The sequence below is a fragment of the Vigna unguiculata genome, chromosome 10 (assembly GCF_037176805.1).
Source record: "Vigna unguiculata cultivar grain cowpea cultivar isolate G323 ecotype 2 chromosome 10, ASM3717680v1, whole genome shotgun sequence".
NCBI classification, from domain to species: domain Eukaryota; kingdom Viridiplantae; phylum Streptophyta; class Magnoliopsida; order Fabales; family Fabaceae; genus Vigna; species Vigna unguiculata.
Genome location: NC_140801.1, coordinates 40,079,241 through 40,097,033, shown reverse-complemented (window position 1 = coordinate 40,097,033; position 17,793 = coordinate 40,079,241). Strand labels below are relative to the sequence as shown.

General features: G+C 31.1%; 1 protein-coding gene across 1 annotated transcript; it reads left to right on the top strand.

The window, feature by feature from the left end:
- The first annotated feature begins 8,108 nt into the window (after positions 1 to 8,108).
- LOC114165730 (alanine--glyoxylate aminotransferase 2 homolog 2, mitochondrial-like) lies at positions 8,109 to 15,255 on the top strand. Its single transcript, XM_028050306.2, has 9 exons — positions 8,109 to 8,439; positions 9,044 to 9,274; positions 10,765 to 10,935; positions 12,169 to 12,312; positions 13,462 to 13,641; positions 14,062 to 14,287; positions 14,554 to 14,667; positions 14,749 to 14,835; positions 14,979 to 15,255. The coding sequence occupies exons 1-9, from the start codon at positions 8,215 to 8,217 to the stop codon at positions 15,020 to 15,022; spliced, it is 1,422 nt and encodes a 473-aa protein (XP_027906107.2). The 5' UTR covers positions 8,109 to 8,214; the 3' UTR covers positions 15,023 to 15,255.
- Positions 15,256 to 17,793: the final 2,538 nt, after the last annotated feature.

Here is a 17,793-nt window from a genome sequence, read left to right as displayed (position 1 = left end):
AATTTAAAACAAACCAATATCTCATTAAAGCTACGAAAGGGAAAAAATATGGCCTGCGCGTAGTTACAAATATAGCCAAAAGATTGATGATAATAGCACAAGGGAAAAAAATCAAACTATGTAGCAGTAATACCAATTCAATAGCAATGCAAATTCTCATTTCATTCGGTAATAGCAAATTCCCACAAATACATTACATATCCAAAACAACCCGTAACACTTAAAAACCATCACTACCACAACTCACAACTACAAACCTAATTACAATTCACCTTCAACAAGAACATAACCACAAATGCAACTGTAAACTCCCACGACATAAGAAATAAAAATTGCAAGAATTTCCCTAATCTTCTCTCTTGTTGCAATTTCCTCTTCAACTTCTCATTTTTCTTTGTCAATTCCAGGATAAATTTCTCGCTATTAAAGCAAACTTCATATTCTTCTACTATTTTTCCGTTGTTAGCTTCAATTTCATATTCTTTACCTTGAAATTCAGATTCCCCTTCATCAACCCACTCAAAATAGTTAAAATGTGAATTGGACTGCAAAAGAAAAAAATTAAACCATTACCATAGATCAAACTGAAGCAAAAGTAATGGAATTTGTTATAGCTACAGCTCAATTTCTACATCTTCAAAATAACTTGCCATTGTTCTTCACAATTGTTGCCTTTAGGAGCAATAATCTTTGTTGTTGATTAAATGTATTTGAAATGTTTTTTATGATGTCCATAATAGCATGACAATGGTTAACATGACATAGCATGACAATGGTTAACATGACATGTGTATAAAATCCTGAATCTGTTAATCTGCTGCCCCGATAGTCGACTAGCCAACTAATGTAGTCGACTATGTGTGTAAAATCCTGAATCTGTTAATCTGTTGCCCCGATAGTCGACTAGCCAACTAATGTAGTCGACTAGGCTCGTGCTGACAGCAACTGGTTTTATAAAACAGACTCTGCACCTGCTGTTAAAACAAGTTGTGCAATCAAAAGAAAGAAAGAAAAGTGTGGAACAGGTTCTTGGAGCTATCTTGGAAGATCTTCTTGAGAATTTCATCAAGACACATCAAATTTGGCTTGGCAAGAAGAAGAAAATTTAGACTTGGAAAAGGTGTACTCAATCTAATCTTTAGGCTGTGTTCTTGTGTTCTAAATATAGTTTGAAACTCTCTGATTTACTATTTTCTGGTTAAAGCAAGTGTGTGTGATAGCCTTGCTATTTTTGGTTGTTAAAGCAAGTGTGTGTGATAGCCTTGCTGTTGTGTGGTTGTGCAAGTGTGTGGATGCCTTGCGTGTGTGTTCCTTTATCTTAAAATTTAGATTTATCAAGTGTATTTGTAAATCTTGAAATTCTTGTGATATAGTGAATATCTCTAGCTGTGGTTTGCTAGATGAACTGGATGTAGATTCTTAAGAATCGAACCAGTATAAAAATTCGGTGTGCTTTATCTCTTTCTCTCTTTATCTTGTCATAATATAATGCTCCATACATTAAGCATCAAACCATACTATTTCAATTGATTCAAAAGTAAAGGTTTTTATCAAAACAATATCAAAAGTGCTAAAACTGGCAAAGATTTGTTAATACCAATTCACTCCCCCCTCTTGGTTGTGAAATATTGGAGCATCAATTCTAACAAGTGACACCAGAGCTGGTTAGTCGAATACATAGTCGACTAGATCCTGACAGATGGCCAATATTTCACAAATGTTTTCTGAAGGGGTTTCTATCAATAGACCACCTTTGTTTGCTGGAGAAAATTATCTTTTCTGGAAAATAAGAATGAAAATCTTTTTAGAATCCATTGACATGGGTGTTTGGGATGCTATTGTAAATGGACCATTTATTCCTATGCATACCATTAACAAAGTGCAGGTTGAGAAAGACTTCAATTTGTGGACTGCGGATGAGAACAAGAAAGTGCAATATGATGTTAGAGCTAGATACATCATCTCCTCAGCACTGACCATGAAGAATTCTACAAAGTTTCTACATGTAGGAATGCAAAAGAAATGTGGGAAACCTTGGAGAAAGCTCAAGATAGCATTGAAGAACATGGCCATAACAATTCAGAAAGCAACAACATCAATAGAGATGTCAACACATGCTTCATGATTGATGTTGAGTCCCAAGAAAGCAAGATAAGTACTTCTAATTCTAATATTCAAGCAAAGTATGATGAACTTCTTGATACATTTGAAGAATTGCATAAAGATGCAAATGAACTTAATTGTTTAAACAAAAAGCTTAAGATGAACTATCAAGAGTTGGAAAATAGATTGGATCAATTAGAAGAGGCAAATAAGAAATTGGATTTTGATTTGGAAAATTTAGACATCATTCATAAAACCTCCTCTCGTAATTGTAATTCAACCTTGCAAGTTGAAAATTTTGATTGTAAAGATTGCAAGAACTTTAAAAACAAATTTGAATTTCTTGAGGAAACTCTTGCAAAGTTTACAGCAGAAAAATCCAACTTGGATACTCTTCTTAATTCTCAAAAGCATGTAATGGATGAATATGGATATTCCTTTTCAAAGAAACAAAAGTCTTTCAAAAATCTTTTCTTTCATCCTGAGAAGGCATTCAATACAACTTTTGTATCTTGCTTTTATTGTTTAAAGAATGGTCATACATCAAATTCTTGTTATTTCAAAAATGTTGGTGTTCCAAGTGGAAAATATCTTTGGTTGCCTAAAAACACCATCTATGTTGCTAACATGAAAGGACCCAAATACAAAGTGGGTACCTAGATGTATTTTACCTGTTTTGCAGGGTTTGTGAAAAGCCTAATAATCAATGTGGTATTATTTTTTGGGCTGCACAAGTAAAGAAAAGTTCCAATCATTCCCTGCGTGAGTAAAACAACTTTTAACACTTTTTGATGATGTTTCTTAGGACATAAAAATTAATCTTTTTGCACCAAAAGTGTTTCCTACAAATACAAATTGTGTTATTGCATCTATGTTGTTATTCTTCAACATTTTAATGAATTAGGCATACTTGATTTCACATTTACAACATAAAAATCTGCATCAGATTTTACTACTCTGCAGCAAATAAAGTTGACTATCTAGTTGACTATCGTTTTCATACTGCACCAGATTTGTCACCACTGCACCAGTTTTTCTATTTCTGCATTACATAGTCGACTCATTAGTTAACTATTTTTTCATACTGCATCAGGTTTTCTCATTCTGCATAAAATAGTCAACTTGCTAGTTAACTAGCCACATACTTTTTTGTGTTCCTGTGTCCAAATTCGCACCTATTCGACTAGATTAATAACCTAGTTAACTATGTCTGCAACAAACTTGGTTTGGTAAAGTTTTTGAGATAACTTTCAAATTAATTCCAAAAGTCATAAACAACACTACCAAATCCCTAAATAAGATCAGAACCCTAAATCCCCATTCTCAAATTGTTTTCAAAACTCCCAATTTCTTTAAAATCCTAATGTTGAGAAGTTGTAGTAAGTTACCTATATTCCCTTTTCATTGTGCTATTTGAATTGTGTTGTTGTTGTTCATCCTTCCCGCAACCTTCATATGAGAAAAGAAATTTGTCACTGCCATTGTTGATGATGAGGAAGGATCTCCACAAGCTGAAATGTCCAAATAATGGGATAGTAATCTTTCTATCTTTCTCCTTTTGTTTTCATTTTGGCTTAAATTGGTGTTAACATGTACACTGCCTGATCTAGTTTCAGAAGCGTAAATAGGATATCTCTTTTGCCTATATGTTGTATGAGCTGAATGTTGCATACATATTTTGTATCATGTTTGTCCTTGCTATGCTGCATCTTTGTCTGAACAAATATTTGTGGTACTGATACTGAATATGTCTCATAGTTTGCATATTTTTTTAATGTCAGTCCCTTATTTTTTCTAAATGTTCAAAAAAGGGGAGAAATTTGTGTGTGTTGTTTGGCTGTTTGTTCCTAAGGGGAGTAACCATGCATCTAGATTTTGGGATCAAGATTATTCTTTTGTGATTGATTGTACTTTGAGCTCATATGATAAAACTTGTTGTATTTGGTTTGCCCATTAAGTCCATGTTGCTATTTTCTTGGTACTTGATTTGACAATGTTGCTTATACTTTGATATTCCAATTTCTCTTATCCGTATCTGTTGCATTTTACTTTGATACCATATTATATAATGACATGCATTCCATAGTTATGAAATTCTATGATTTCATTGGCCTATTCCTCATATAGGGGGTTTCAAGGTAGGGGGAGCAAAGGTAGCCCATGGTTTTGAAAGCTTTTAGCTATATACTTCATTGAGATTGGCTATTTTTTTGCAGTGTTTTTTTTTATCACTGTTTTTTATCATGTCCAAAGGGGGAGAAAGGTTTGTTGTTCTATGCAAGTTTGTCCATCATCAAAAAAGGGGGAGATTGTTGTTGATTAAATGTATTTGAAATGTTTTTGATGATGTCCATAATAGCATGACAATGGTTAACATGACATAGCATGACAATGGTTAACATGACATGTGTATAAAATCCTGAATTTGTTAATCTGCTGCCCCGATAGTCGACTAGCCAACTAATGTAGTCGACTATGTATGTAAAATCCTGAATCTGTTAATCTGTTGCCCCGATAGTCGACTAGCCAACTAATGTAGTCGACTAGGCTCGTGCTGACAGCAACTGGTTTTATAAAACGGACTCTGCACCTGCTGTTAAAACAAGCTGTGCAATCAAAAGAAAGAAAGAAAAGTGTGGAACAGGTTCTTGGAGCTATCTTGGAAGATCTTCTTGAGAATTTCATCAAGACACATCAAATTTGGCTTGGCAAGAAGAAGAAAATTTAGACTTGGAAAAGGTGTACTCAATCTAATCTTTAGGTTGTGTTCTTGTGTTCTAAATATAGTTTGAAACTCTCTGATTTACTATTTTCTGGTTAAAGCAAGTGTGTTTGATAGCCTTGCTATTTTTGGTTGTTAAAGCAAGTGTGTGTGATAGCCTTGCTGTTGTGTGGTTGTGCAAGTGTGTGGATGCCTTGCGTGTGTGTTCCTTTATCTTAGAATTTAGATTTATCAAGTGTATTTGTAAATCTTGAAATTCTTGTGATATAGTGAATATCTCTAGTTGTGGTTTGCTAGATGAACTGGATGTAGATTCTTAAGAATCGAACCAGTATAAAAATTCGGTGTGCTTTATCTATTTCTCTATATATCCTGTCATAGTATAAATGCTCCATACATTAAGCATCAAACCATACTATTTCAATTGATTCAAAAGCAAAGGTTTTTATCAAAACAATATCAAAAGTGCTAAAACTGGCAAAGATTTGTTAATACCAATTCACCCCCCCCTCTTGGTTGTGAAATATTGGAGCATCAATTCTAACAATCTTTCCCCACACCCACATACTTTTGATGTTATTTCCGAAGACGAGGCACAACTCTACGACATTTTTGAACCAATCTTCCTCTGCGTAAAATTGAAACCTTTGCTACCACTATTCATCACTAACTCAAGACTAATGTTGTTGCCTCAGTTTCTGCAACACGAACCAATCTTCCTCTTCAGTGACACTCCTTAGCACCTTAGCACCGTTCCAATCCTTAAATCATAATTTTAGGGTTCATATCCTATTTGAAGCTTCTGAGTAAAATAAGGTAATTAACTTTCGTTTTGCCATGTTTCATTGTAGCTTAATTGACCCTTAAAATAACGGGTGACATGGAACTCCGTTTGCTAGCTCAAAAAAAAAAAAAACCTAACGGCATCGTAAAATGGGGACCAATTCCACGAGTTTTAGAAGATGAGGGACCAAAATAGATTAAAGTTTGAAGGAGAGACCAAAACCAAAAATGCGCAATAGTTTGAGGACCTAAAACACAGTTAACCCTTTATTAATTTATTATTGAAGAGAAGAAAAGGGAAAGAAAGAATATTAAATTACAACACATGCCATGAAGAATATAAATACACCTCATTATTATTAATTAACCTGAACTGTTAAATTGAAATTCAATAGAACGAAGGTTAAAATTATCTTTTAGGTCTCTATTCTTTTATTTTTATTGTATTTAATTTGGTCTTTGGTTCAATTTTTTTTTATGGACAATTGTTAGTTGTTAGTTTTTGTTAAAGAGAGTGTTTTGATTTAATTAAATTACATTTTATGTTAAATTGATTTAATTTAACCTTTATGTTATATTTGCATAAAGAACATTAATGTTATATTTGTACATATCAATGTTAGTTTAAATGATTTTTCTTTTTTCTTGTTTTGTTTTTTTTTTTCTATATAGTTTTTAAGTTATTTTTTCACATGTCAATCTTGCATTTTGTCACTTGACAATGTCAGTGTCTTATCACTTGACAATGTTAGTATTATGTGACATGAAATTGATACTAACACGTGATATTAACATTGTCAAGTGACATGACATGAATTTGACAAGTAAAACAAAAAAAAATAACAAAAAAATACTACGAACTGATACATGGTACGTACAAGCACAATATTATTATCGTTTATAAATATCTAATAGAAAAACTTAAATTAAATTGATTTATCACAAAAATGGAATTTAATTGAAAAAAAGTAAAAACAAAAAAGATCACATCGAATAACAACTACAAAGTAAGGTTAAAAATAAATTAAAAATATCATATCATGAATTCACTTTTATTAAAATATATCATTGCACTTATCTTATACTAAACTCGTCCTACTCTTTTATCCAATATCATGCCTTTTTTATTCAATAAATATCAGGTATATATATTAATTTAATAGAATTTATGATTAATAAATTTAACATTTATGACCTATGATACACAAATATGATACGTCTATCAGATACAACACATATCCAATATGTCGATACATTTATTTTAAAGAATAATATGATATGATACGTGATAGATACGTGATATAAAAATATAATTTTACAATAATTCATAAAAACATAATACATAATAAATATATGATTGTGATTGTTAATGTGTGAATCCAAATTTTCTAATTAGAGACCAATTATTTTGGTAGTCAAAACATGGTAGCTAATGTTAATTCATAATTGAAACTATTTTAATTATCAATTTAGAGACCAATTATTATTTTTTGGAACTATTTTAGTTGTCAAATTCGTCACTATATAGTGACTAATTATTTTTTTGTCACTAAAATTGGTCACTATTCAAAGATTTTATTGTAGTGTACTATGAATTTATAAAGTAGATACTTCATTAATAATTATTGCTAAAGTATTCTAAAGTATCAGATACTATACGTGTCCGACACGAATACGTGTCCGACACGAATACGTGTCCGACACGAATACGTGTCCGACACGAATACGTGTCCGACACGAATACGTGACCCCAAGTTGAATTATTAGTGCATAGTTTATGACCAATAAATGTAATAACTATTTATATTTATATTCTTATTGCTTAATAAATTTGATATAATAAATAAAAATTAAATGTAGCATTGATTGATATTTTTATTCCTGATCAAATTTTATGTAATAAATAAAATCTTTAATGTAATATTGAATGTTTTTTATAATTAATTATATTTTGCTTTAATTATGTCTTTATATTTTATGAACTTTGAAATTTTAGCTTTTATTTTTTTTTGTGAAATTTTAATCTTTTTACCATCTTTATTTGATTTTCTAAACTTTTTGATGCAATTTTTATTGTTCACTTTTTAATTTTTCATTATATATAAGTTTGCTTAATTTTTAGCTTAATTATACATAATTTACTACATTGAAAAGAGTAATAACTCCATAAACTTACTTCGAAATATAATTTAATATTTTAAAGTTAGAAATGGAATAAATTTACAAATAATAAAGATTGATATATATTTACATATACCCCTTCATGCTAATCCATTCAGAAAAGAATACTATATTTTCAATCAAAAATTAATTTATACAATTGATTAACAATTGATTAACAACTATCCACTTAATTAATTTTCAAGAATAAGAATAAGGAATTCCAAAACGGTAACTTTCACCGATTTCAAGAGTATTGTTGCCACATCACTCCCTCAGTTCTTGTGTCCACGTGGTCATCGTTCCCTATCCATTCTTTCTATATAAGATACTTCCCACTCTTCGTTTGCTCAAGCCGTTCTCTTCAGTTCTCTCCTCCATTTCTCTGATCGGGTTGAGTTTCTCTCCGGATCACCGAAAAATTCTGCTCTGCCAGAGTCAAAATTATGTTTCCTCTTTCCAGGAGGCTATTGACGCAACGGTCGCAGCTGCTTCACTGGCGACGCAACTTTGCTCAAGTGGCGGTGGACGCTGAGAAGGGCCCTACTGTCCAAAACCTTCCACCGTTTGATTACTCTCCGCTGCCGTATGTGGGACCTACTGCCGATGAGATTCTGGCGAAGCGCAGAGAGTATCTGAGTCCTTCCATTTTGCATATGTACAAAAACCCCGTGAGTTCACCCAACACCAGATTATTTTCCCACAACAAATACAACGACTCTGTTTCAAAGCTTTTACCATGTGCACAATTTTGAACATGTGCAACACCAGCCTCACAATTTTTACGCTATTTTCAAAATAATTTTCATATATTATTATAGTTAATACATTTTTCTTATTATAATGGTTTTGATAAATAACATTCTTAAGTCAAATATATAGTAAAATAATTTATGCCTTAATTCATAAAAAAATATGGTTATTATAAAAGGCATAAATCCACAGCAAATAATTATATATTTTTAGCTAACTACATATATATATTTAAAAAAAAAATTAACAAAACTATATCTCATGTTAATTTTTAATATATTTTTAATTAAATAATTAATTTTTAAAGAGTTCTACGAATTATTATTTTTTATTTAGTAGGTTTAATGCAAGAGTGAAAATATTTAAAGTTTTTTCTATTTCTGATTGAATGGAGTTAATGCTCTGCAAAATTAATTGAATTCTGATAGAGTAGTTTTAATATCCAATGAGCATTTGATAGGAATAATAAAGATTTACTTGTGTGAAAATAAAAAAGTGATAAAGTAATGGTTGGAGGTGCAGGTGAACATAGTGGAGGGAAAGAAACAGTACCTGTTCGATGAGAATGGGAGAAGATACGTGGATGCGTTTGGAGGGATTGCTACGGTGTGTTGCGGCCACTGTCACCCTGATGTAGTGGAGGCTATAGTGAACCAAACCACAAAGTTGCAGCATTCCACCGTTCTATATCTTAACCACGCCATCGCGGATTTCGCTCAAGCTTTGGCTTCTAAGCTTCCCGGTGACCTAAAGGTTAGTTCCTCTTTTCCACACTCTTATTGTGTCTTCCTGTTTTTATTTATTTATTTTTTTTAGGAGGGATGACAACATGGACACACTTCGTTTATTTTTTTCGTAGGGATGTAAAATTTAATAACCTGATTTTTATTTAATTAAATTAGTAAAAATAAAAAAATGTATAATTTTATTTTTTTTAATAATATTTAAATTTTATAATTCTTAATTTGTAAGTATATCTTGAAAATAAAAATAATTTTAATTTTTTCTAACGTCATAAAATAAACCTAACAATAGAAGTGTTTGAACATGAGAAAAAACTTTAATAATCAATTTGCTTATAAGAAACACACGTGATCTATATAGTATTGGACACCGACTTTTAAGAATTTAAGTCAATATGGATCTATATGGATCTATTTATCATTAGTTCACGAACTATGCTGGTCTACGGAGCTATGCGAGTCTATCTTTTGCTGGTTCACGAATTATGCTAGTCCATGTCACAGACTATGTAGGTCTACCTAGTGTTAGACCACAGACTATGCTGGTTTACCTATTGTTGATCCACGAACTATATCGGTCTACCTTTTGTTGGCTCACAGACTATGTAGTCTATCCTGTGTTGGTCCACACAAAATTAATTAAAAATTAACTTAAGCGAACCTGTGAACTAAAATATTCGGTCAGCTCTACACTTTTTCTTGTGATATTTATTTATTTTTTTTAACCTTATTTTTTTTTATTGGGATTAGAAGATAATAAAGATTTTATTTTTGCTTGATCTAACCATTTCAAAATTGTTATTAAGATAAAATAAAAATTCTAAAGAAACAATTATTACAACCATCACAATAATTACCAAAATATTAGCACACTTGATTAAATTTCTTTTTTATAAATAAAACGGCTTCGCTTTCGCTTTATGATCTGAATGATGATGAACGTGACTTCTCCATACAACTTTAACGATAACTGTTTCTCTGTTCTATCTGATTTACATGTATAAAATAAAAGCATTAGTTGGATAACCAAACCAATAGGAAATAATTTTTGTTTATTTTAAATCAAGGATGGTATGCATTTTTCTTTGTGAATCATTAGAAAATTGTTCTGTATCATATTTTTACGGGTGCTGATTTGAAGAGAAAATAAAGAAATTAAAGCGAACGAAATGATGAAGTTCAAAACTTTTAGAGCAGGTTCCACGTCAGCCACTATCTCAAAAGATGGGCATGTTTCAATGATCTGGTAGAATTTCGTATTTTCGTATTTTATTTGTAAAATATTGCTTTCTTTGTCCATATATTAATGGGTTCATTGGATTGAGATGCCACTGGATGCGTGGATGGCATGGTGCTTCAGTATTGCACAGTGTTTCAATATTATTTATTTCTTTCAACAAGTTAATAATGTAAAAAAGGTGTTTCACATTAATATTTTATTTTACGATTACATTTTTTTATTTGAAATAATAAAAAACTTTGTCGTTTTCATTATGTTAGGTAGTGTTTTTCACAAACTCTGGAACAGAAGCAAACGAATTGGCCATTCTGATAGCAAGGTTGTACACCGGGTGTCATGACATAATATCTGTGAGGAATGCTTATCACGGTAATGCAGCTGGAACAATGGGAGCCACAGCTCAAAGCATCTGGAAATTTAATGTTGTGCAGGTACAAATTATTATTATTATTTTTTTCATTTTTAAATTTCATATAGCAATTGGTACTATTTAATCCCAAAATAATAAAAAAAACTAACACAAGTAATATTTACAAAAATAAAATTATATACAGTAAATTCACATATTTTTTATTTTTATTATTATTTAAAAGGAATAATTTAAAAATTACCCAGAACACAAGTCTACGTACTGGTGACACGTATAGTTGAGTGGATCATCACATCGGTACTAAACTCAATTTTTTAACGCAAATTTCCACGTTCCACAACAACTCTTTGTTGTGTCTAGCTACAATGGACGTGTGTCACGGGTCACATATGAAGTGATGCTGACATATGATTAAAAACTCGGTTTATAAATGAATTAACTCTTAATGTATTGTATTATGTTATTAGGCTTATCACTCATGTCTAATAATAAACAATTTAATGATCAAGATGTTAAATTCCGAGAAAAAAAGTGTTTTGAAGATCTTATATTACTAAATATTACTTAATAGTATAATCAAACATGGTATTTATGGGTAAGAACTAACTTTGTTTCCTCTCACTCTTAAAAAGTACTTTTATCAAACTCTGTATTTAAGAAATTGAATACAGAGTGTGGACCATCCTAATAGCAAATGATATTTCATACACGTTTTCTCTGACTTGGCTTTGTTTCCGTTCTACATTATTAACAAAAAAGCATCTATCATGTGTTATCCTATCTTCGGAATAATTTTCAGTTTCTTTATTAGAATATTAACGATAGGCAGATAAGTTCATTATATGTGTCAAAAATTATCATAATTAGGACTCTTTCAGATAAATTTGAAACTAGAGATAATTTTGAAAGATTTTCTGTGAAATATGATGACCTTGTAATTGTGAATTTCTCAATAATACGGCACCGTATTCCTTGCTTGTGTCAAATTAATTACGATTATTTTGATTTTATACTGAGATAAATTTTTATATTTTTTAAATTTTTTATTTTTTAATCTCACATTTTTGACCCAAAATGAAGTTCCATTATATTTTATATAGTATTATAATTTTCATTTAAGATTTAATTTTGTTTTTATACTTCTTAATTTTTTATAAATCCGGCTTTAGTCTTCTAAATTTAAAAGCATTGATTTGAATCCTTCAAACTCAAAAAAAAAAATAAAAAATTACAGTGTTAATGCTTCAAGTATATCTTAGTCCCTTATGTGTTCTTGTGCTGATATTGTGAACAGAGTGGTATTCATCATGCAGTAAATCCAGACCCTTACAGAGGAATTTTCGGTGCTGATGGAGAGAAATATGCAAGAGATGTTCAAGATATCATTAACTTTGGAACTTCTGGACATGTTGCAGCCTTCATGTCTGAAGCTATACAGGTATTAAGACAAATATGTATATCTAACATCATGTTGTGATAATTGAAGTAAGGTATAAATACACATTTGGTACCCAAACTTTTTCGGAAAGTTCAATTTGGTATCCAAAATTTAGGAATGTTCAATTTGTTACCCCAATTTTCTAAAGAGATTCAATTTGGTCCTCTCCGTTAAGTTGGAGTTAACACCGTGTCCGTATAGGACACGTGTCAAGCCATGAAATTTTTATTTTTTTTTAATTTTTTTTTTTCAAAAAAATTATTTTTTTTTCCAAAAATTTAAAAACTGCAACGTGTCAGTTTATTATTGTGCCACGTGACAGCTTACAATCATGACATGTGGCAGTGTAATAGTTATTTTCAATTTAGTACCCTAATTTAAATTTTTGGTTCAATTTAGTACCCAAATTTTTTAAAATGATCCAATATCGTCCTTTCCTATTTGAGACCAAATTAGTAAATAAGCTAAATTATAACTTATATAAACATGTTAAAATAATTGTTTTGAATTTATACATCAAATCACTACACCTAAATATTCAAATTATTTTAATCATGACAAGTGTAAAAAATTTCATGTATAAAAAATTACAAAGGTTAAAATGTAAAAAATAAAATAATTTAAGTATTTAGGTGAAATGATTTGATGTATATATTAGTAAAAGTTATTGTAACATGTATATATAGGTTGTAATTAAACTTATTTACTAATTTGGTCTCAAATGGAAGATGACAAAATTGGATGATTTTAAAAAATTGGGTACTAAATTGAACCAAAAATTTAAATTGGGGTACTAAATTGAAAACAACTATTACACTGCCACGTGTTATGATTGTAAGCTGCCACGTAGCACGATGATAAACTGACACGTGACAGTTTTTAAATTTTTTGAAAAAAAAATTAAAATTTCATGGCTTGACACGTGTCCTGTACGGACACGATGTTAACTCCAACTTAACGCAGAGGATCAAATTGAATCTCTTTAGAAAATTGGGGTACCAAATTGAATATTCCTAAAGTTCGGGTAGCAAATTAAACTTTTACTAAATGTGTATTTATACCTTGATGTAACAAGATATTATAATTTAACTTATGATTGAAACAACTTGGGAATGAAACACACCTTGATGCTGGTTTTGTTTGTGATAGGGAGTGGGGGGTATCGTTGAACTGGCTCCTGGTTACTTGCCTTCTGTATACGATACCATCAAAAAAGCAGGAGGACTTTTCATTGCAGATGAGGTTCAGGCTGGCTTTGGTCGCACTGGTAGCCATTTTTGGGGATTTGAGTCCCACAATGTTGTTCCTGACATAGTCACAATGGCTAAGGTAACTTTACTAATGTCGTGTAAGATTATGATTTGTTTGGATAGATAATTATCGATATATTAGGATACAGTTATTTTTACATCACATTTTTTTTTTTACTGTTATTTGACACTATCCTTCATTATTATCTATTTTTTTTTCTTTTAAAAATATAAAAGTTAATTTTTATTAAGATTAGTTTACTCTTATAAAAATTGTTAAATGATGTCCAAAAACATTTTTTTCATTTTGTTTGTGGAATATGATATTTTGACAAATTTTTTCTTTGACAAAATTTAATTTTTGACACACACCAAACCATTTTCTTTTCGAATTACATCCAACTTTTCTTTCATTTATTGAGGTATTGTCATGTATATATTGTATATCAACAAAACTTTATTAAAAAATAATTTTTCTGTTTTTATTCTAATTTGGCAGGGCATTGGGAATGGTTTTCCCCTTGGTGCTGTTGTAACAACTCCAGAGATTGCAGAGGTCTTAACCCACAGGAATTACTTTAACACCTTTGGAGGGAATCCTGTTAGTACTGCAGCAGGGTTGGCTGTTTTAAAAGTAATAGAGAAAGAACAGCTTCAAAAAAATGCACTTGAGGTTGGCTCCTATTTGAAAGATAGGCTCACTACCCTAAAGGACAAATATGAATGTAATATCTTCTTCACCCTTCTTATTTCATTCTCATTACAGTTTTACATCCAAGAATTTCTTCTAATATATGCATGCTCTGTTTGGATAAAAAAATAGGAAAGTGATTTTCGGTACACATTCTCAAGTTCTAGATACAAAATGAAGAAACAAGTCTTTAATATTTTAGGAGTAGAGTACATTATTTACAGCATTAGAGACACAAAACTATCATGATTTCACTTTTTTTAGAACAAATTTTATAACCCACCTTGGTTTCTTCTGTAGTGATTGGTGATGTGAGAGGAAGAGGCCTGATGCTAGGAGTTGAACTTGTCACTGATCGTGAGCTTAAAACTCCAGCAAAAGCAGAAACATTGCATGTAATGGACCAATTGAAAGGTAAAATTAATACCCTATGCACTTTGGTTCTAGCTATAGTTTTCTTCTGTATTACAAACTCATCATTCTGCTTTACTACAGAATTAGGGGTACTTATTGGCAAGGGTGGTTACTATGGAAATGTCTTCAGAGTTACACCCCCGTTGTGTTTCACAAAAGAAGATGCTGGTAAGACTCAACTTCAATTGTGTTCCCTGGGAATGTTATATTCTTATTTACTGCAAAAACAAGTTCGTCACATGAAAACACTACACATATGTTTGTTAGGAAACATGTTTATAATAACAGCTTGTGTATTCCTTTGTTTGCAGATTTCGTAGTAGATGCAATGGACTTGACCTTGTCTAAAATGTGAGGCTTAGACCGAATATCTTAGGTTTAATAAAAGTGTTATATTATCATAAGTGAAACGGTGTAATATCATCTTCACAGCCTGTAAAATTTCCTGGGATGCAGAATTAATAGCTAAAATTGCCAACCTATCCATGATCTTAGGATATGAATGAGCCAACAACTCGTTGTCTCTTGTTTGATGTTTGTATCTTTTTCAAATGAATGAGCCAACAATTCGTTGTCTCTTGTCGTTTATCTTTTCTTCCCATGCTATTATCTGTTGCTTTATTTTCAAGTAACTTAAGGCAACGCTCATATCGATATCGAAATTGATATTTTAACAATTTTTTTTATAACATGAAATAATATGTTCGAAGTAGTTTTCAAATTAAAGAAATAAATAAAAAAATAAAAATTATTTAAAAAATGTCATCTCAAATTAAAAAAATTATTAAAATTTAATTATTAAAAAATCCTACGTTCTGCCAAAACTGATAACTTGGCCATTGGAAGTTTCTAGCAAATAACACAGCAACTTCTTTTATAGAAAAAAATTATTCATTTCGTTTTCTTTATTCAGCTTCTATGATAGTGTGACTCTGCCCGCCACGACATGGGTAGGTAGAGCTTCGAACAAAGCTTCATTGTGAAAGAGATGTTTTGGCCTTACCTATTGTTATGAATGTGATAAATAAATTCACTTACTGATGAAGAAAAAAATGGTTCAGAAGAAAATCGGCACTATATATTTAGGTGAAATTCATCCACTCAATGTGGTTGTGACTGAGATTTTGATACATGTCACTTGAATTTTATACTTTTAAGTACAACAAATTAATATAAGTAGGGGTTTTGCCATTGGTATAGGATTTGGACAAATCTATTATCTAATCCATTAAAATATAATTAGGCTGGAATTATAACATTTTTTATAGTAAATTTAATCTAATTCAATGTTTAATGGATTGAATTGGGTTATTTTTAAAAACTTCCTTTGAAAAATTATAATTTTCAAACATTAACCTAATTAAAAAATAACACAATATTTAAAAAAAATAATTCAAATTTTTAAAATAAGTTTTTGTAAACTAATTTCAAGATATAAAAAGAAACACACATTTAAAATTTTACCTACCTAAAATAAAAATGTAATTAATTGTTAGTTAAAAGGAGTCATCTAAATTTTAGTACTTTTAACATTAGAAAAATACATTCTGAAACCCGACACCCTAATTAGATTATATTTTCCTTTCTTAAAGTAATGAATATTTGGTATAAAAAAGCAACTCTGATATATAAGCAGGTCCTTTATGTGGATTAAGTTATGTCTTAGCCAAAAGTCAGAAAAGTTATACAATTAAGAACAAATTATTTCCTTATTGATATCACTATAACATTTTTTTACTTTAGGTAATATTAGATTTATCCAGAGGTATAAAATGTTGCCTAAACATAATAACATAGGCAACAATTATACATCCATGGCTTAAAATCTTTTAATGGCAACACTTTGTAAAATGTTGACACTTTATGCCACATACTTTCTAGTGTAGTCGTGGACGTACGCATACACATTGTACTCCGAACCACGTTTAATTCTTTGTCTTTTTTTTTCTCTCTTTTATTCTTTCCTTTATTGCCTTGTTCCTAACAATTGGTATCAAAGCTGATGGTTAAAACCAGCTCAGACGAGTGCAGTATGGTCCTAGTATCGAAAGTCTTCCTGGCAAGGGTTCCAACGAAGCTTGTCCCATTAAGAAAAGAACGGCGGTACAGAAAAGGGCAAAAAAGGAGTACTCGTGGTTGGGAATGCTTCCGCTGGAGGAGGAGTTTCAAAAACTTGTTAAGACTTTGGCAAGTGTACCAAGTCGCGCAAGTAGTAACCGGTAAGACCGGAATATCGTTTCCCAAGAGACTCGTGTATACTAAATATTTGCGTAATTAGTGACTAATTTAAACTAATGAATAAATTCATAATTTGGTTTTTTGTATGAAATTAAATTTTGCATAAATAATTAAAATTGAACTTTGGAAGTTAAAGGCACTTAGTGAATGGAAAAGATTAGAAATGAAATGAGTTGATATTGCCGGGGTTAGAATTCACCAACTATGCTCTCATGCAACTACAATTTAACATCATCTTCATTAATATGCTAATGCCAACCCACAATATTACTCAAACCCTAATTCCTTAATAGATTGAGCCTAAATTTCCTTATTAAAAGTCAATTCCTTGAACTCTTAATAAGCAAATTTGCTTTATGCACAAAGGTTTAAGACAACCAATGGGTCAAGTCCCATTCCTAGGTACAAGCTCCATTGGGTTTTCTTATTCCAAATCTAGGTTTCAAAAGATATTTCCACACCCAATGAACCAAAAATCATGCAAGAGATGGCTAAATCAATGCAAGCTTTAAGTGAAGAAATAAGAAGACTAGCAATTAATGAAAGAGTCATATATATAATCAAAACATTTGCATTTACATAAGAGTTTCGTGGCTACATCTAACCCCAACAAAAATGGGTTTAGCTCTCCATTGTCATGGAGAGCTCAAGCTTGCAAATGAAAGAGGTGGAAGAGAAAGAGATACAAAGAGGAAGATGGAGCTGTTCCCACAAGCCCTAGCACTCCTCCAAGCTCTCCAAATGCGTTCTTCGTGCCTCCAAAATGCCAAAGATTCGTTTCCCTTCGCGAAAACAGAAGAAAAAGAGCCAACTTGCCACATCAACGAACACTGGCGCCTAGCGGAAGGGTCTCACCGTCAGGCGGTATCGAGCAAACAGGGGGCAAAA